At 41.5% G+C, this 19,461-nt stretch overlaps 5 protein-coding genes across 5 annotated transcripts; 1 reads left to right on the forward strand and 4 right to left on the reverse strand.

The window, feature by feature from the left end:
• Window positions 1-123: 123 nt before the first annotated feature.
• DSM5745_00075 (uncharacterized protein) lies at window positions 124-1,740 on the forward strand (the record flags this gene model as incomplete). Its single annotated transcript, XM_026742091.1, has 2 exons — window positions 124-400; window positions 461-1,740. The coding sequence occupies 2 exons, from the start codon at window positions 124-126 to the stop codon at window positions 1,738-1,740; spliced, it is 1,557 nt and encodes a 518-aa protein (XP_026607936.1).
• A 6,981-nt stretch (window positions 1,741-8,721) lies between these two features.
• Window positions 8,722-10,388, reverse strand: DSM5745_00076 (F-box protein; the record flags this gene model as incomplete). The annotated part of the gene is made up of 3 exons (XM_026742092.1): window positions 8,722-9,646; window positions 9,705-10,029; window positions 10,085-10,388. The coding sequence occupies 3 exons, from the start codon at window positions 10,386-10,388 to the stop codon at window positions 8,722-8,724; spliced, it is 1,554 nt and encodes a 517-aa protein (XP_026607937.1).
• A 1,395-nt stretch (window positions 10,389-11,783) lies between these two features.
• On the reverse strand, window positions 11,784-13,514 carry DSM5745_00077 (uncharacterized protein; the record flags this gene model as incomplete). The annotated part of the gene is made up of 3 exons (XM_026742093.1): window positions 11,784-12,759; window positions 12,825-13,152; window positions 13,223-13,514. The coding sequence occupies 3 exons, from the start codon at window positions 13,512-13,514 to the stop codon at window positions 11,784-11,786; spliced, it is 1,596 nt and encodes a 531-aa protein (XP_026607938.1).
• Window positions 13,515-14,423: 909 nt separating this feature from the next.
• Window positions 14,424-16,096, reverse strand: DSM5745_00078 (uncharacterized protein; the record flags this gene model as incomplete). The annotated part of the gene is made up of 3 exons (XM_026742094.1): window positions 14,424-15,381; window positions 15,442-15,772; window positions 15,844-16,096. The coding sequence occupies 3 exons, from the start codon at window positions 16,094-16,096 to the stop codon at window positions 14,424-14,426; spliced, it is 1,542 nt and encodes a 513-aa protein (XP_026607939.1).
• A 1,233-nt stretch (window positions 16,097-17,329) lies between these two features.
• Window positions 17,330-18,980, reverse strand: DSM5745_00079 (uncharacterized protein; the record flags this gene model as incomplete). Its single annotated transcript, XM_026742095.1, has 3 exons — window positions 17,330-18,260; window positions 18,344-18,674; window positions 18,743-18,980. The coding sequence occupies 3 exons, from the start codon at window positions 18,978-18,980 to the stop codon at window positions 17,330-17,332; spliced, it is 1,500 nt and encodes a 499-aa protein (XP_026607940.1).
• Window positions 18,981-19,461: the final 481 nt, after the last annotated feature.

The following is a 19,461-nucleotide window of genomic DNA, read 5'->3' on the forward strand; positions in this document are numbered from 1 at the left end:
GCGACAGACCGTTCAATCATGGTAGGAAACCATTTACGTACAGTTGAACCGTTCTGCAGTAATCAAATACGGTATTCGATATCTAGCTCTCTTCCAACAACGCTGCAACCAATCCTAGCAACCATGTCGAAGGCATCAACCTGCACCACAGACCCATTGAACATTCTCAACTATGACTGCGCGTGTCTAGTCCTCGAAAACCTCGACCTCCAGTCCCTTGGGAACGCCGAGGAAGTCAATGAAGTCTGGAAGGAGACGATCCAATCCTGGATGACGGGATCGGGCCTTTTGCAACATTTTCCAGATGAGTGGAAGAAAGTAACCACCATGCAGCGGGATAACAACGAAACGGCCGAGCTCCCGAGATACAACCGTGCCCTGAAGGTCTTCAAGAACTCCGGTAAGCCATTAAGCCTCTGACACAAATGTTGTTTGTCTTGTACTAACCCTGCATCCACAGCAATCGACCAGCTAACGACAGAGGCATGGAAAAGCGGACACGCCAACAGCCTGGTTCTGCGCAATGCCGACGTCACGCACCGCATGTGTCCACGTTGGGTTGGCTACCTCGGCGGCCTCTCAGGAGCAGGGGAATTTCTCGCCTGGTGCGAGACCGGGCGCGTCCTGTACAAGCACGTTGACTCGGTACACCCAGCGCACGAACTAAACGTAGGAGTTAGCTCGGACCAGGTCGCACACATGGAGCTGCATGCGGGCGGGTATCTGCTTGTCGTCGTGCTGGACGCTGATCGTTCTAGTAACCATCAGCACACGGAGCGTCTATTCGACCTGAAGACCGGCAAGGCGCTGTGGTCCCGCGACTTACCCCCCGACTTATGCGCCGACTTAACCGGGGACGGCGAGGAGGTCGACTTCAAACCGCTCGCGATGGGCTGGGACAGGATCTACTATTTCGCACGCGAGCGGGCTAAGCTCCTCGTGCGTGATTTCAGAACCGGTAGGCTGCTGCACACGCTGCACATCGGCTTATTCGCGCAGGGCTTCTGGGCGTGGGAGAAGAGCCGTGTGTGGCGCCTACGCGACCGCGACGTCCTCGTCATGTTCCAGCACGCCCCGGGCAGCCGGTACACCAATATCGGCGCAGTCCACCTGATCGATACGGTCTCCGGCGAGACCCTGCAGCGGATCCCCGTCGACAGCAGTGAGGAGTGCACGCTTGTGACCTCAACCCGGCGTGACGAGGTGGCCTTCGCGCTAGTCTGGGAGCTCATGGGGTACACGGACCGGGACTCGTTCGCAGTGAGGACGCAGACGTTCGACTATGACCGCGGCACTGGCAAGTTCGTGGAACGGGGTGTGCAGGATATTGATCTTACCCATCTTAAAGGACTCCCCGTAGGTTGGTTCTATGCAGGGGTCATGCAGTATGATCCGTTCCGGGGGTTCATGGTTGCGGCCGACATGGAGGGTCAGTGGACTCGGGTTATTTCCTTGCCTGGGGCCCAGGACCAATCCTCTTCCCGGGGACAGGTTGAGCCAGCAGTTTCGTCGATAGTTATGGGCCGGCGGCGGGCGAAGGCTGCGACGGTTAACGTGCCGGGGTTGGTGCGTAGTGCCATAATAGGGTGTGGAGGGAAGCGGCTGTACTTCCTTCGTCAACCGCGTGGTGTCTTCCATGACAGCGTGCAGGTGAACATTTTTGAGTTTGGACCAAAGGATGAGTGGAGGTTGCAAGCGGGTCAGGGCGATTCGTTGCATGGCCCCAGCAGTCTTGCGTGAATAGTGCGCTATTTTATGTGTTTTGTTAATGTTTATCCTGTATCTACACAAATCTTACTGCATCGCGTGTTGAACGGAGGGAACTTCCTGCTGCAAGGTAGACTGTATAGTAGCACCAGCCACAAGATCTGCTCGCACATTCAGCATTGTTGTATTTTCATGTCAAGCAGCACCCGGCCCCTGTGGGAATCGACATTCCTCGGGGATAGTTAGGGAGCCAAAGATCAGGCAGACACTATGCTTGGGACACCCTAGCCAGTATAGCTCATAGTTCCAGTCAGAAAGCTTTTAGAGACCTTGTATAGATAGAGGATCTGGGTCAAGTGGGATATAGAAGACCGGCTATATTCTCATAAAGCCAACCAGGAAAGATGTCCTTAATTCTTCAGGGTTCTGAAGCCCTAAGCACTCCCCGAGCGCCACCAGAGTCCTGAGCCAATCCTGTATACCAATCCCTCGGCCATAGAGTTAGACCCAGGTCAACTACGTCCTCAGCTAAGGGTTGGCCACAATGTCAACCTAGTTACCACCCCGCAGTCGGCTGTCTCGCGACCATAGGTCCCGTCAAGCAAGGCAACATATGCTGGATCCAGGTGGAAGGAAATGGAGTTTTTAAGTATTCTAAGACTAGGCTACCTTTGTTTGGTTTCCTAATAAAGGCGGCTATTGATTAAAATTTAGTATATATACATGGGTACCTCTTCAGTCTGATTAAACCTATATGAGTCTAGCTAGACGTCGGGGATGAAGCTATATTCCCGACGAGGCGGACGAAGCTACCAAGCAAGGGGTAGATTGCCTCCGCCAAATAAAAGCCTGTTGGATAGGCCAGAGGAGCTACTTATAAAGATAGAATAAAAATATTACAAGATAAATAATAATATTATAAAATAATTAGTAGATTTAGCTAAAAAATAATTTATATATAAAATTTTTAATAAAAAAAGTAATATATAATAACACTAGTTTTTTTAAAATAAGCATGGGAAATAAAGCTAATTTAAGCTAAAGGCTTTTAATAGCTTTTTTAATTTATTAAACCTTTATATTAATATAGCCCCCTAGCATTAACATGCTAAAGTTATATAAAACTTATAAAAATATAAAATTATAAAAAATATAGTAATTAAGTAACTAAAATTTTAATTTTTTATACTAAATTTATTACCACTAACTTTAATATTTTAATAAAACTTTAAAACTTTATTTTATTTAGTATTTTTATTAGGCTATTTACTAGGTTTTTAGTTTTATTAATTTTTTTTAAATTTTATAAGGTTTTTAGTAATAAAATTTCTTATTAAAAAATAATAAATATTTATTTATTTAATTCCTGGAGTATACCCCGGTTTCCCTAACTTAATAATTATATTTACTAAATTTATAAATATTATTATAGGTTTTTTAATATTAAACCTTAATATTATATATAACTTTTTAAGCTAAATAACCTTTTTTATTACTATATTAAATATAATAATTTTTACTAAAATTAAACTTTTAATTATAATTAATTATTTTATAAATCTTTAAAAAATAGGCGCGCTATAAAAATAAAATATATATATTTTTATTAATTTTTTTTATAGTTAGTATAAGAACTATTTATATATTTAACTAGTATTTTATTATTTATATTTAAAAAAATACTAAAATCCTAGTACTTTTTAAGGTATTAAAATATATACTTAACCATGGCAAAGTTAGTATTTTAAAAATTTAAAATATGCTTTAATAATTTTACTATAGTATATTTAATATTTAACCTTATTTTTTTAAATATTTAGTTAAGTTTTTTTATTAAGCATTAATACTTTAAAATATTTTTTTTATAATAATTTAAATATAGTAACGGCCGCCTTTATTAAGTATTTTTAACCTAAATTTATTAAAATCCTTTACCTATTTAATTTATTAAAGTTTAGTTAATTTAGGATTTTTAAATATAGGTTTTTTAAAAAATAAGTATTTTTTTTATAAGATTAATATTATATCTTAAAAACCGCTTTAGTTTTTTAAAAATTTTAAGTTTAAAGTATTTAATTAACTTTTTTAAAAACTTTTTATAAATTTTTTTTATAAGCGCTGCTACTAAGGTATTATTTATATAAATAATTATAATACTACCCTTATAAGCGTAATAAAAAAAATATAATTTTTTTTAATACTTAATGGCTTATACTTTTTAATTTATTTATAAATATTTAATTTTAAAAATATATTACTTTTTTTTAATTTATATAAGGCGCGGAGGAGTAGGTAAACAAGATTTTTTTTAAACTTATAGGTTATTTTATAAAAACCTTTTTTTATTTTATTATAAAGTTAAGATAGGTAATTATTATATTAAATTAAATATAGTAGTAACCCTTTTTATAAATAATTATAAAATAAATTTTTACTAGCGTGTTAATAATAATTAAAATATATATTTTTAGGCTATTATTTTTAATTTAAAAGTTACTATATGTAACCTAGCGGGCGCGGAACTTTTTAATATTATTTTTTTTATTTTTTTTTAATATTAAAAGCCTATTTTTTTAATATAATTTTCTTTTTTTTAAATAATTAAAAATTAGGGAACTAATCTTTATGCAGGGATATTTTTTAGCTTAGTATTTTATTTATTTATTACTTTAATTTAATACTTTTTTTAGGGAGACTTTATTACCTTCTTGTAATTATTTAAAATTAATATTTTATAAATTTTAAAAAAATAAATGCTATTTAAAATTAGTAGTGTAGGTAAGACTAATAAATTAAGTAATTTTAACTTTTTTTTAGCATTTTAGTATTTTTATTTTTACTTTAATTACTTTACTTACTTATTTGCAAAGCATACTAATTTAAATTATTTTTTATTAGCTTTTTTACTAGGCAAAATTAGCCCTAAATTTTTTATTATAAATTAGGAGTGTTTTTCTTTTTTTTATTTTTTTTTTTTATTTTTATAATATTATATCTTGGCCTTAAAGCATTAAGCCATGGCTATTTATATTTTTTTATTAGTTTTTAAAAATAATAAGTTTTTTAAAACTTCTTACTTTAGAACTACTTTATTTTTTTTATTTTAATTAATTATAATACTTTTTATACCTATATTTCCTATTTCCTGCGCGGCAAGAATACTAATATATTATTAAAAATAAATAAACTTAGTAATTTACTTGCTTATATTTTTTTTATTTTTTTTTATATTTTTTTTACTTTCTTAACTTTTTTAATTATTTTTTTAACTATTAGTTCTTTAAATAGTTATATAGGATCTGTACTAAAAGTATTTTTTTTAGTACTTATTTAACCTTTTCTCGTGCGGTTATAGTTAATACTAATTTAATTATTAAAGGCGCTTTTTTTTAATATTTATTAAATAAATACCTAAGCACGTGGCCTTAACTAGTATATTAGCTAAGTTTTATAACTTAGTAATTTTTTTTATTAATATAGATTTTATAGATTCTAGGGCAGGAAGTACTAAATTTAAAAATAAGATTTAAACCCTTTTAATTATAATAATCTTTTTACTTTTATTAGCTACTTATAAATTATTATTATTAAATTTTTATATTTTAAATTACTTATTAAAACTAATTAAACCACCAGGGCCTTTATTATTAAGATTAGTTAATAAATATAATAAAATAGGTAAAGGCGCTTTATTATTATTTTTTTTTAAATATAATATTTTTTAATTTAATAATTTTTCCGGACTTTAGAAAGTACACCTTATAAATATAAAATTTTTTATATTTTATAAGTTTTTTTTTTTTACTTTAGGTATTATTTTTAAAGCTTTTATTTTTATTTTTACAGGGATATAAATATAGGCGTTATATTTAAAAATTTATAAATACTTTAATAAAGTATTATTTAATACTAGTATTTTTAGGCCTTTTATAAATTTTTTTACTAGTGGCTTTATTTTACCTTTTTAAATAAAATAATTTTAAATATATAATATAAATTTAACCGCTAGCAGTTATAGCTTTTTTAGTAGCTTTATATTTATTATTATATTATAAGTAATTTATATAATATATTTATTAAATTACTTAATTTTTTGTTTTTCTTAGGTATATAGCTTAAAGTATTTTTAAATTTAGTACTAGTTTAATTTTAGTAGTACTAGGCCTTATAATTATTAAAATTTTTAGTATTATTACCTTTTATTTTTATAATATATACTTTACTTATATTAAGCCACTACAAGTGCATGTAAATAAGCATGTTTAATACCTTATTTTTTTAGTATAAAAACTAGCAAAAATAATTCCTAAAGTTATTATTAAATATTAATAAAATATAATTATATTTTTATATACCCTAAGGCTTTACTATTTAAATATTAATATATATTATTTATAAAGGCTTTATAGCTTGTTATTAAAAAGTTTTAAAAATCTTTTTTTTAACTTTACTAGCTTGTAAATTTTATAATTTATAATTATTTTATTATTTTAATATTTATTTTTATTATTAGTATTATTTAACTACGCGTGGTTTATATTAAGTTATAATATTAACACATGGCCTAAATACTTATGCTAAATTCCTATTAAAACTAAAGCTATATTAAAGCTTGTTTTCTTATTAATATTTGGTTTACTTAGCCAAGGCACGTCTTTATTAATATAAATCTTAAAAATAACCACCTTATTATTTTTTATTTATTAAATTCTTAATAATTTATTATTATACTAGAGGCCTAGGTCTATTTTAATTTTTTTTATTAATAGAATATTACACGGTAATTTAGGAGACCATAGGTAGTTAAATTATAGTATTAATATTTTATTAATATTTAATTAAATATATAAAATAACTTTGCCTTTCCCTTTAAAAATTACTTTTTTATTATTTAATATAATAAAAGTGTGCTACAGGAGCTAAATAATATGAAAATCCTTTATAAGGTTTTTATTATTATATATAAAAACTCTAGAGCCAGTATCCACAAGCTATTAATTATAAAACTTTAATACTATTAATATAATAAAAAGTATAGTATTATATATACTAAAGTTTATATTATATTTACCTTAAGTTTATTAAAAAATAATAGTAGTACTAGGCTTACTAGCATTGCTATTTTTAATATTATTATTATTTAAATTTATTAGCCTAATAAACTTATAGTACTAAATCTTTTTTTAATAATTACTAGCTTAATAAATACTTTTTTAATACTAAATAATAATATTTTAAAAAATTATAAGGTCCTTTACCATAATAATTATATATATTTTTTATTAATTTTTTTTTAAAGCTAATCTTTTTTTTACCCACTACTTATTAAACACCCCTTTTTTAAAGCGCCTTAATAAAATATATTTTATTTTTTATTTTTAGCTTTAAAACTATTATTTTTATTCCTACTCCTATTATTATTATTATTATTATTATTATTTTCTAGTACTACCATGTAGATAAAAGTCTAGACCTTTACTTTATTTAAAACTTTATAATAAACCTTTTAAAACTATATTATAGTTATTTTTTTAATAATACTTATAAGTGTTAAAATATACTTTACTTTATAATATAAAGGTATCTTTGCCTATAGTTTTTTTAAAAGTAAAAAAAAAAATTATTAATATAAAGTAATAATTATATTAAATTTATTATTAAATTTATATTTTTTATAAAATATTTTAATAAATTCCTAAATTATACCATAGCTAGCCTAGTTAATAATAATAACTTTTTTTAAATTATATAAGCTATTATATATTTATTTTTATTAAAAACCTAGTTAATTTTAGCATAAAACTTATTTATATATAACGCCTTTTTTAAATTTATATATATTATTTATATAATATTATTTATTAAACTTTTTGCAAGCTATATTTAAACCTTTTTTAATATAATTACTTATTTTTAATATAATATTAATATTAATATTAGGCGTGGGATATTTTTTCTAATAAATATTTTAAAATTATATAGGTTTAATTTTAGGCTTATTAACTAGGTTTATATATTATAATTTTTTTTATTTTTTAATTTTTTATTTACTATATTAAGCGTAAAAGCTTTTTTTAGTAAATTTATTACTTAATTTATTATAATAATAAAAGTAAATATAAATTTTATAACAGGTGTTATATTAGGTATTATAAAGCCTTTTAATATATTTAAAGTAAAAATATTTATAAATATTAATTAAAATTAATTAATTAAAACTTTAGGGCTTCCAGCGCTGCTATTTTAATTAATTATATATAAATTTTTAGGTATAAAATAAATAAAAATAAGTAGTATTTATAAATAAAAAATTAAAAAAATTAGGGGCTTATAACCTATTAAATAGGCTAAAAAGTTACTTATAAAAATAAAATAAAAATATTATAAAATAAATAATAATATTATAAAATAATTAATAAATTTAGCTAAAAAATAATTTATATATAAAATTTTTAATAAAAAAAGTAATATATAATAACACTAGCCTTTTTAAAATAAGCGCGGGGAATAAAGCTGATTTGGGCTAGAGGCTTCTGGCGGCTTCTCCGGCCTGCCAGACCTCCGCTCCGACAAAGCCAGAATGCTCCGTTGGATACAATGGTGGTAGTGTTCAGCTGGTAGGGATTGGCAGTTCCTTCCTTCTCGACTAGCATATCTATTCATCTCCAGTTTGGAGACCACGTGGGAAGGAGTCTGCTTGGGAACAACCATAGCACCTGCCTATCTAACGTCTCGGTTGATTGCTTCTGGTATGACTAGAAAGCACCTCCTTCTCACCTGTCCCAATTCTCTTTATCTTTGTCACCACTATTCGCCATTTTCATCTGACTTGGATTGACATTTGAGATACGCACCTGGGAAAGGCGAGGCTGACCGGGCCTGGAATATACGGAGGAAAGTGAGACATAAGCCCAGTATACGGGAGAAAGTAAGACAGCTAGAAGAATACAAACATAAATAACATAAGCTAATGACATTCAAACAAAAGGCAGACCGGATAAGCTAAAAGGAAAGTCAGTCAACACGATCCGGGGCATGCAAGCAATTCGCGAACTCCAATGGCAAACCACCTCCTGGTCCGAATTCCAAGACGTCGACCTGGTCCTTGTACAGCAGACCGGGACCAACGAATCGACCGGCGTGGAACAAGTAAAGCCGGTTCCCCCCAGCGCCAACCTTGACATCAGTAATCTCCTTCAGTGATTGCTGTAACCATACTCGGCGTTTAGCGTTATCAACCGGAGACTTGGGCTGCAACATTGGATAGGAAAAGGCGAGAGTGAAGCCGTTCGAGGTGTTGTTAACAACCACCATAACCCCTTTGAATGGGTCCCAGTGCACAATATCTTTTGGAGCCATTGGAATCTGGGAAAGGTCGAAATGTTGAGTGTCCCGTTGCACGAACATCTCAGCCTCACGGTCATAGTGAAAAGGTATACTCACAGCAACGGACGCCCCCTCACCTTCGCAAGCCTTCCGACCAACCACCGCAAACGCTAGTTCGCCGGGCCGGCTTGAAACCACTATACGATGTCCTGTGCAGCCATCTATCGGGATGGTCTGAATGGTCGATCCGGTCTGGGCGTTGATAAAATGCAATTTGTCCGTGTGCTTATCCGGCCGCCCCAGGCTGACGCCCACAATGACCTCGCGGCCTCCCAGGCGCCACACGCGCGTCTCGCTCTCTACCAAAAGCTTAGATGTAAACAATGGCAGACTGTGTAGGAAGGTCCCGGTCCTCAGGTCGTACGCTGCAACGCCGGCTGCTGCAGGGTCGTACAGTGCACGGTATGTTCTGCCCGTACGCCTGAAGTAGATCTTGTCCCAACCCATTGCAATGAGTTCAATGGGCGGCTTCTCCGTGCGAAGTCCGTTAGACTGTAGACGATAGTTCCAAGACCATAACTCCTCGTCTGTCTCGAGCTCGAACATGCACATCCTATAAGAATCTTCGTTAGCAACACAAATCAACCACACTAACTTCTGCATATACATACCGGAAGACGAAGGACATATCATTCCACCGTTGAGCGTGTCCCACAAATAGCAAGCCAGATGCGTGTAGCCGCAGGTACACCACCTGAGCCAGTCCCAGCACCTTGATATTCACCGTCCGAGTGGGATATCCGCACCGCTGCCCATGCTCATCTACCCAGTATCCCGCCCGCTTCCAGCAGATCGACTCGCCGTCTTTCCAGGCCAGGAAGTCCCCTGCCGCTTGGATCCCAGCACGGCCGACCTCGCTCTCCCCCTCGCCCACGCAATGCGTCGTCCAATCCGTATCTCCGCCCACCCACGCGTTGTTCGTGCGTTGCTGCATGGCTAAATCCATGGATGGTCAGTATATCATTTCCAGATCCGGGCGTGGCCAACTCACCGCATTCCCTGAAGATGCCGGGGATCTTGCGCCGTCTGTGCGCCTCCGCGCCCCTCCCCTTCCACTGGGGCTGCAGTCTCATCTCGGCCCACACGGCCGGAAAATGCACCTGCAGCCCGCGGGTGGTGATCCACTCCTGGATCTGGAGGTACCACTCGGTGCTGACGCACTGGGCGTTCGCGAGATCGCGCAGGGGCACGTGGTCCAGAATCAGACTCAGGCAGTCGTAGTTTAGCACGGCGAAGGGGTCCGCCTTTGCTGGGGAGCCCTTGGACGTCATTTTGAGATTCGTCGTCGTAGTCATGTTGTTGGAAACGCAGGTTGATGAATCTGCTATGCTCCGAGGCTTGTTGGGTATTTATAAGGTTTGTTCAAGCCGGCCCTTAAGCATGAAAGCTTTCGAGATAATGGAGCAGGCTCTCTTTGTGAGGATGTTGGTGGACTTATTGTATTCGAAACCGAGGTCCAGCTTGAATGAAATAGATCTGGACATAAAGGAGTACCTTCGGATAATGGAACGGGTGTCTTTGTGAGGATCCTGGTGGACTTGAAGTATTCGAAGACGAGGGTCAATGGGAATGGATCTAGAGACAAAGAACTACTCGCTTCACCTTTGCGCACCTCTTTATGCCATTAGACAATGCACCGTGCTCCTTTATTCCTTATGAAAGGCATCCAATTCTACATGTAGGCTTATTGAACGGTCCGCTTTAGTGGGCATAAAGCTCGAGACAAAGGTTTCAGCCTCCCATTGTGGCGCACTTCTTTCTGCTGTATAGATATTGGGCTTTCAGGATGCCCTTATGCCACCCACACTGGGAAAAGTCAGGGGTGCGGTCCCATCCCTTGCCTGTCCGTGATCGGCCTGGAGCAAGCGTTGTCATACTAGAATTTAAGAATTAGAGTGTTTCTCCAGCAACACCAGAGTATCAACTGTTAATTGGATATTTGAACCCAAGGTATGCAGGATTACACTAGCTACAGGCTTTGGCACGGCTAGGTTAGGGCTGGTCAAATATTTGAGCACACTTGGGAGCAAACACTGACCCAGCATATGGTAACTACGTTGTACCATATTATTACAAAAGCGAAATGATACCACGCAGTTTACATCCCACTCCAGCGTACCTTGCACTGCATGCAATCCCCGAACAGATCTGCATGGTTTCCTCTTCTACATCGTTCTGTACCTTCCTTGAGGACACAGCTGCCCACAGGAGTCCTCCCCATAGACAGTATGGGTCAACCCTTTGGCCCAGTGGTAAATCGACGGGCCCCAGCGGCAATGACCCCCGGTCAAATCGTGGATATCGGCAGGGCTTGGGAGTTCCAGTGCTTTCTTTCCGATTATGTTCAATAGCCAGCCCGTTGGCCGAGTTAGGAGGGGGGCTACCTCAGCAATAGCACCTGCCTAGGTCTGCTGTCACTGCCGGTGTTTATGTCCCTCATCCGGGCGACGCGTTCATCTCCACCATCACTCTTCTTTTGATTGCGCGGTTTCCTTGACCCCCTAATAATTATTATTAATAACTTATGGTGTTAGTAGCATCTTACTCTAGGTTACCAATTTTTTTATAATTCTAAGGGTTATATCTTATTATATATAAGGTATATTATAAAAGTAGAAAGCCAAAATAGTATTTATATAAAAATAAGAACAAGCCAAGAAGGTAATACAGTAACGCGAACAAGAAGCACATCAGTCCACACGGTCCGGGGCATGCAAGGAGTCTTCATCGCCAGATTGCAACGGCCAATCACAGGCACCGCGTGGTCCAAATTCCAACACGCACACCGGGTCCTTCTTCGGCCCACACTTTCCACTGAAATCGCCCACGCAGAACACGTAAAGCCGATTACCGCTCGCGCCGAACTTGATCCCACCACCGAAGTTGAGACCACCCACGCCGTGGTCGACACTGGCCATGCTCACATAGGGTTGCCCTATGGAACGGCGAAGGATCTCAGCCTGCCCCTTTTTGAAAGACACAGGCCGAGTCGCATAAACGACCGGCGAGTCGGCTCCGGGGGATCCTAGCGGAGCAAAGCGAATAAGGCGAATAGCAGCCTTATGCGGAGATACAACAGCCGCAATGCCCCTGAATGGGTCATAGCTTACGGTTTCATGGGAGCCGGCTATCGACAGTGCGGAGAAGTTGAGGCGTTGCGTGGCGCCTTCCACGAACTTGCCAGTTGCACTGTTATACTGGAAGGGTCTGCTGGTGGGAATATCAGTTATCTGGCCCAAGGCATTGGAAGCACGGCCGAGTATGGCGAACGCCAGTTCGCCCGGCCGGTTCGACACGACGATCCGGGGCCGGTGCTCCCCGGCGACACGTATGGTCTGGATGGCGCGCCCGTCCTCTGCGTCGATGATTCGGACGTTGATCTCGGCAGTTACTAGGACGAGGATGTCACGGCCTCTCAGGCGCCAAACCCGCGCAGATCCATTGCCATGTGCCAGGTGGTGCGGTGTGAAAGAGCGCAGTTTGTACAACAAGGCGCAGGTACGGAGGTCATGCACTTGCAGGTCTTTGCCGCTGCTGCTGTAGCAGTACATCCTGTCCCAGCCCATTGCGACGAGGCCGAAGGTGTTGTTGAACCACGGCTGTGAGTGTGGCTTCAAGCGCTTGCACCAGAGCTCCTTTTCCGTCTCGAGCTCGAACATGCGTATCCTATAAAAGGTGGTGTGATTAGCAGCAAAAATCAACAAAGTGGATATTAGTACAGATGCACATACCAAAGTCTCGGGTGATCGGTGTCTTCATCAGTATAGTGGGACAGATACAGGAATCCACGGGCATGGAGCCTCAAAAAAGGTTCGACACTTGACTTGGGATCAAGTTTAACGTCCACCTTGCCAGCTGGATACGGAGCACGTATCCCGTTCTCATCCAGTCGGTAGCCCGCGCGCTTCCAGAAGACTGACTCGCCGTCTGCCCAGGCCAGATAGTCGCCTGCTGCAGTCGGACCACCATGCGCGTAGGTATCCTGGCCGTCACCGATGCATTCCGTCACCCAGGCAGGTTGCCCGGCTTTCCAGGCTTCGTCGGCAACTTTCTTGATTGCTACCGATGGAGTGTTAGTATATGCCAACTTATACGAAAAGAACGGCCTTGTGTAAGGGGGCCAACTTACCCAATTTGTTGAACAGGCGAACTATTTCCTGGCGCTGCTGCGGGGTCCTGCCCCTACGGTTCCAACCAGGCTTCGCAGCCTCTTTGCTCCACGCCTCGGGGAAGTGCTGGTGCAGGCCTTCGCTGGCTATCCAGTCCTGCACAAGCTCGTTCCACGCGCTACTCACGTGCTGCGCATTACCTAGGTCCCAGAGACCTAAGTGCTCGAGGACTATGCTGGCGCAGTCGTAGTTTAGGACCGCGAAGGGGTCCGCTTTGGGTTTTGCTGCGAAGATTTTGCGAATGGTGTCCATGTTGTGTAAACCAGTACACCGTATGGTAATGATAATGTACCTAGTAACGCGCCTGGGGTATTTATAGCAAGCTTCAATGCAGCGCCACGCAGCACGGGGGCATTCACGGTCATGGAGGAAGGCAGTCTTTGTGAAGGCTTGTACACATCTTGAAAGACTCGGCTCGACGTGTATTAAGCAAGAGACAAAGGTACCAGCTCCCGCATTCTCGTGGAGCTCTTTATGCCCAGTGAATACGGGTTTTGAAGATAATGCCAGGGATGTTTCAAGGCTATAAAGCTACTGACAAAGGTCCCAGCTCCCGCATTGTGGTAGCCGTCATCCCTAGTAAATACAACGCTATGAAGATAGCCCCGTGGATGTTTCAGGGGTATAAAGCTACTGACAAAGATCTCAGCTGCCCTTGTCGAGTGCTTCTCCTCATGAACCGGATACTAGTGCGGCCCTTTGAAAATATTCTCGCGCATGTTTCAAGTGTAATAAGCTTCTGACAAGGATTACAGGTCCCCCGTTGTCGAGTGCCTCTATACATCCACTGCAACTGGGCTTTGAAGGACCCTCTGCCGTGCGCCCCGACACGGGCCCGTGGTAACCCCATGCTGGTACTCTTTATGCAAAAGACAAAACAAACCTAGCCCAGACAGAGTAGAGGGTACATTCCACTCTTGATATGGGTTCATCCATTCTGCAAGCTTAGCTTTGAGCGTTATGATTGTAGACACTTTTAAATAAATTTCGGGCGCCAGAAATGGGGTAAATTACATGTTGTAACAATGGGTTTCAGGGACGAGCTGTACCAATTGCATTAAAAATCATCCAATAAATAAAAACCATAATGACATTTGGTGAGATCAGTACTAAGTACAAGGGCCATTCCGACCGAAGATATAACAAATAATAACCAATCCACTACCTAAAAGACGCTACAACACAACACGCAGGATGCTCCAGCTGGCTAGAAACAACAGGCGCTGAACCAAAGTCAACGACCACCGTGGTCATTCCGCGGGGCTGATCATCGCCACGGATTCTGATGACCAGGCGCTTGTTGGTTAGATGTACAAACCCATTCTTGTATCGATCCCGGCCTAGCGGTGGGTTGTTCACCACAGGGCCCGCCCCTGCATGTATTCCTGGGGATGGATGGCCTGGGCGAGAAAGAGGTGTAGGCTTGACCTCGCCATCAAAAGGTTGCACGAAATAATAATGATTCTGCATGTCCCAACCGATCGCAAGCCGCCTGAACGGGTCGTAGTCTCGTTTAGTCCTCGAACCATATCGGAACCACTGCGCTTCCCTCCCAAGCCAATCCACATGCTCAATGCCTCGGCCCTTGAACATCCCAGTTACACCATCATAGTAAAACATCTCGATCACCGTCTTCTGCGCGCCAGTCCAGAATCCCTCCTCGGAAAGTAATGCGAACGCCAGTTCCCCGGGTCGAGTGGAGACTCTCATATCTGGGTTTTCCCGTGCGGTCATTTCAATGGGGAGGGTCTGGACAACGCGCCCTGTTTCGGCGTCCATAAGGACCATCTTCAGCGTCTGCAGGAAAAAGCCACCGGCATCTTTATCATGGTTAAAGGCCATGATCATGTCACGGCCCTGGATGCGCCACACACAGCTCTGCGGTGTGTTCGAGGTCGCATGCAGTCTGGTCTCCATCGGGACGCTGTACAGCAAGGTGCCCGTTCGCAGGTCAAACGCTTCTAAGGTCTCTGGTACACGGCCGTATCGGTACAATCGGTCCCACCCCATCGCAATGGGGGAGCGATTCGAAAGATAAGTGCCAAAAGAATTTGTGTACCCGTTTGGGAGCCGTCTAGACCACAGCTGCTTTCCCGTATCAAGGTCAAACACGTGTTCCCTGGTAGGTGGCGGCTGTCAGTGGACTTTCTTGGATAGGGCGGGATGGTGCAGGACTTACGTGTACTTGGAATCATTGGGGGTCACCATACGTGGAACTGTCCTTCCTGGCAAATTGCGGGCCACGAGTAACAATAGGCCACTTGGATGCATGAGTAAATTAACCTCATGCGCAAATGTGACCTGAATGTCCAACTTCTTGACTTGGTGGGGCGATGTCGCACCGGTATTCCCCTTGGGCGCAATACGCTGGTAGTAGAGACCATCCTTGCATTGCCAGGCCATGAAGTCGCCCGCTGACTGGAATCTCAACGTAATCTGCGGCGCTGGATACTCCTGGACCCAGACTGGCTTTCCGGCCTTTATTCTGCGATTGTAAAGCACCTCGGACGCTAGATGTTGAACATTCAAGTTAGTTACCACCTTTGTTGAAGGGAAAATACTATCAGAGTGGTGGACTTACCGTGTTGCTTAAACAACGGAAGTAATTTGCCTTCGTCCTGAGCGGCCTTCCCCGTTGCCTTCATATCCTTCCATAACTCGGGGAAGTGATTTACGAGCCCCTGTTTAGACATCCATTGCTGAACTTGAGCTTTCCAGGCCCGGTTGAGCTGTTCTGCGTGGGCGAGGTCTTGCAGATCAAGGTGGCCCAGAAGCACATTGACACAGTCGTAGTTCAGACGGCTGAGGGGGTCGGCTCGTTGAGTGGGGGTCATCTTGGTGGTAATAGTTAAGTTCGTGGTGATTAGTCTCGATAGTCGAATTGGTTCTGTGGTCCGGCTTTTGTAAGTCGTACAAGTCAAGACTCACGCTTTGCTAATCCTGATATGATATTCCTGCGACTTTTATCAGATCTCAGGAGACGTCTTGTATTAAATATACTATCTGATTTTCTGGAGCAATGCTTGAGTGGCATTGATGTAGATCAGCTCTGAAAGCATTTGCTGCTTTGTTGGCGTGTCATGTACACCCTGTCCCAAGGAACAGAACAAAGGCCGGATTCCATCTACTATGTGCCATCCATTGTTCAGTGAAACACATGATTTGGCGTGTTTCAGTTACTGCCAAAGCCCATTGTCTCCATCACTGGACACGGGCTTTGAGAGCAGCACCCAGCGGGACAAAAAGCTCCCCCATTGTGCTTTGGCCTTCGGCATTCGCACTCAGATCAGCACGGCCTGACATGAATATTAGCAATAGGTTGATCTGAGCTCACAGGGCTCGATAAGGCTATATCATATCGCCACCACAGCAGCGGCACAGCCCATTTCGTGTTTGGGGTTGCAATGTTACAGCCTTTTCGAACACCTACGTAAGCATACGAAATCTGGACCATGTACATACATAAAGATGGATGCGCGAAGGTCTCGGCCTCTCGATTTCCAGTGTTTTCCTTTTACTTCTTTTTGTCAGTGGCAAGCTTGATCTCTCGTCTACATGGCAGTTTTCGAGATATCTCAAGTACTGCAGGGCTGCCAGCCGTTATTCTTGTTCTCTTGTTCCGGAGGCTTTCAAACTCTCCTTAAATGCATTACCTTGCAAGTGGTAGGTAATATGGCCTATGGCGTTGCGCCCAAGATATCCCAATGCGTTAACCTGGCCCTAGGGTTGCCTTTGAGCTGCGTATTTCGTGGTAGATTTAGAGCAGAGACCCTCACGCGGAGGTGCCTAGCTATGTGAGATTCCAGGTTCAAAAGAACTCTGAGCTTCACATCCGAGGTTTCTGGAGCATGAGCCGTCTTTGCTTTATGTGTAATTTTGCTGAGTATCCAGCGGGATAGCCCACTGGAGCTGCCAGCCGTGTTTACAAGAAGGTTTATAATGGCACCAGGTTATGTCTGGATTTAAGCGAATGACATTGACACTAACAAATGCAGAAGGAGTGATGTAAAGACAAATAATTGAAAAGGGATATTCAAAGACCGAAGAGACACCAAGCAGAACATAGCTTAATCAAGCTCGTCCGGGCGATAGAGGGTATCTTCCGAGGGCAAAGGCAGAGCAGACGGGCCGAACTCGACAATAATAAACTTGCGCCCGTGCTCTTCAACCCAGCCCCTATCAAGAAATAGCCAAAGTCGGTTACCTGCGATCCTGACCTTAGCCAGCCCCCATAGCCCTCGCTGAGGTTTCACGGGAACGCCATCCCGCCCACCTACATCACCTGTGACCGAGAAAGAAACAGGATTTGCCGTTATATGGTCCGTACCTGGGGAATCCTGGCCGTCGGCGTCTGCGTCAGCGCCAGGAAACGGAAAAATGGAATGGTGACCCTCCGGGAAAGAGGGGATTGTGTAGAACCGCCGAAACGGGTCATAGTCTCCGCATTGCCCTGACATGGCGCCGGCGCCTCCCCTAATCTCCATTTGCTCCTCTTTTCCATCCACAAACTGCCCCTTGGCAGCGTCGTACTCGAAGAATCGTATCCTTTCCGTCTGCGCGCGGGTGTGCTCATCGACCACCTGATCCATTACGGCAAACGCCAGTTCCCCACGGCGGCTTGATACCTTCAGCCGCGGGGGGCGGTAGTCGTGGTACACAATCTTAATCACCTGGACGCGGAGGCCGGTTTCAGCATCGACGAGGTAGAGGTTGTATTCAAACCCCCGGTGGACGACGTGACCCCTTATTGGTACGACAATCACCTCCCTGCCCCGGAGGCGCCAGACGCGAGCTTCTTGTTCCGATTTGTAGACCTCAGGAGGGATGGACACCGTGTAAAGGAGATCGCCGGTCCTCAGATCATACGCCTCCAGCGAGTTCGGCTTGGGGCCGTGTCGGTACAACCTTTCCCATCCCAGGGCAAGCGGGCGAGACGGGGGGGTTGCCTGGCCTCTGGACCAGAGTAGCTTGCCGGTTTCAAGTTCGAATACGTGGTCCCTATTTGCCAGCTGTTAGTATACACAGCGGTGCTTTTCTTCGCGATATCCAATCCCATCGCTCTATTCTGGAGGTAGACTTACCTGTATGTGCATACCCTATCAGGGGGAGAACCTCGCTCAGATGTCGCGACGTACAGCAGACCCGAAGCATGGAGTCTGGTGCACTTAATCTCCGTGCCGGCGGCCCTCGAGACCTTGAGGTCGACTCTGACCTTTGGGAACTGCCGCCATTTTCCTGCGGTGTCCTTTTCATATCCAACGCGCTGGCAGTAGATATGGCCATCCGATAGTGAAGTCCACGAAATAAAGTCGCCCGCCGCCCTCTCGGACTTTTCAATGAGAGCTGGATGACATTCCATTACCCAGCGAGGTTTGGCCGCTAGCCATCTATCCGTGGCGGTTTTTTGCGAAGCTATCAACGTTATTAGTATATCTATTCCAGCGGCCAGTGCAGATCCGACTGGGTGGATGTTGACTTACCACATTCCTTGAATACCTCAACTGCGTTAAGGTCGTTCGTGACCTTAAGCTCCTTCCATGCATCAGGGAAATGGTGAACGCATCCCGGCCCAGCTTCCCAGTCACGAATGTGAATCTTCCAGGAGTTACTGACCTGTTCGGCTTTGGCAACATCTTGTGGACTTAGATCCTGTAAGACTAGATTAATGCAATCGTAGTTCAGGGCTTGCAGGGGGTCCGCTTTTCCTTGTGATGCCATGATTATTGATGCTGATGATTGGCTCGATGAGTTCGTTGGGAGCGTATAGAAAATAGGTTGTCCGTTCTTAGCTGGTGACGGATGCCTCGATGCCAGCAGATGATGATCTTGTCTGTGTTCTCTAGGCTGTATTTATACCTGGATGGCGGTATATGCCAACATATGATGGACAATGAAGATGGCATCGCCTTGGGGTGTAGTCATAATGCGGCTTTGAAGTCTAACTCATGGTCCAGGCAATCCTCATTGTCCAAGTCTGGGGCATGACTTGAACTCCTTTCAGTGGGGTTTCAATGTCCCCTTTAAGTGCTTTGTACTATGGGGTGTGTAGCCCTTTCAAGCTTCAATACATTGTTCTCTAGTATCTATCACTGTTTGCCATTGCCATTGAACCAAAAATGATCATTGGGAATGGCACCCTTGGTATGCTCAGGCTTGATAAAGCCGGGCCTGCGCAGATACTAGTACCATGCAGAGAAAA

This window comes from Aspergillus mulundensis (assembly GCF_003369625.1).
Source record: "Aspergillus mulundensis strain DSM 5745 chromosome Unknown scaffold_0, whole genome shotgun sequence".
Classification (NCBI taxonomy): domain Eukaryota; kingdom Fungi; phylum Ascomycota; class Eurotiomycetes; order Eurotiales; family Aspergillaceae; genus Aspergillus; species Aspergillus mulundensis.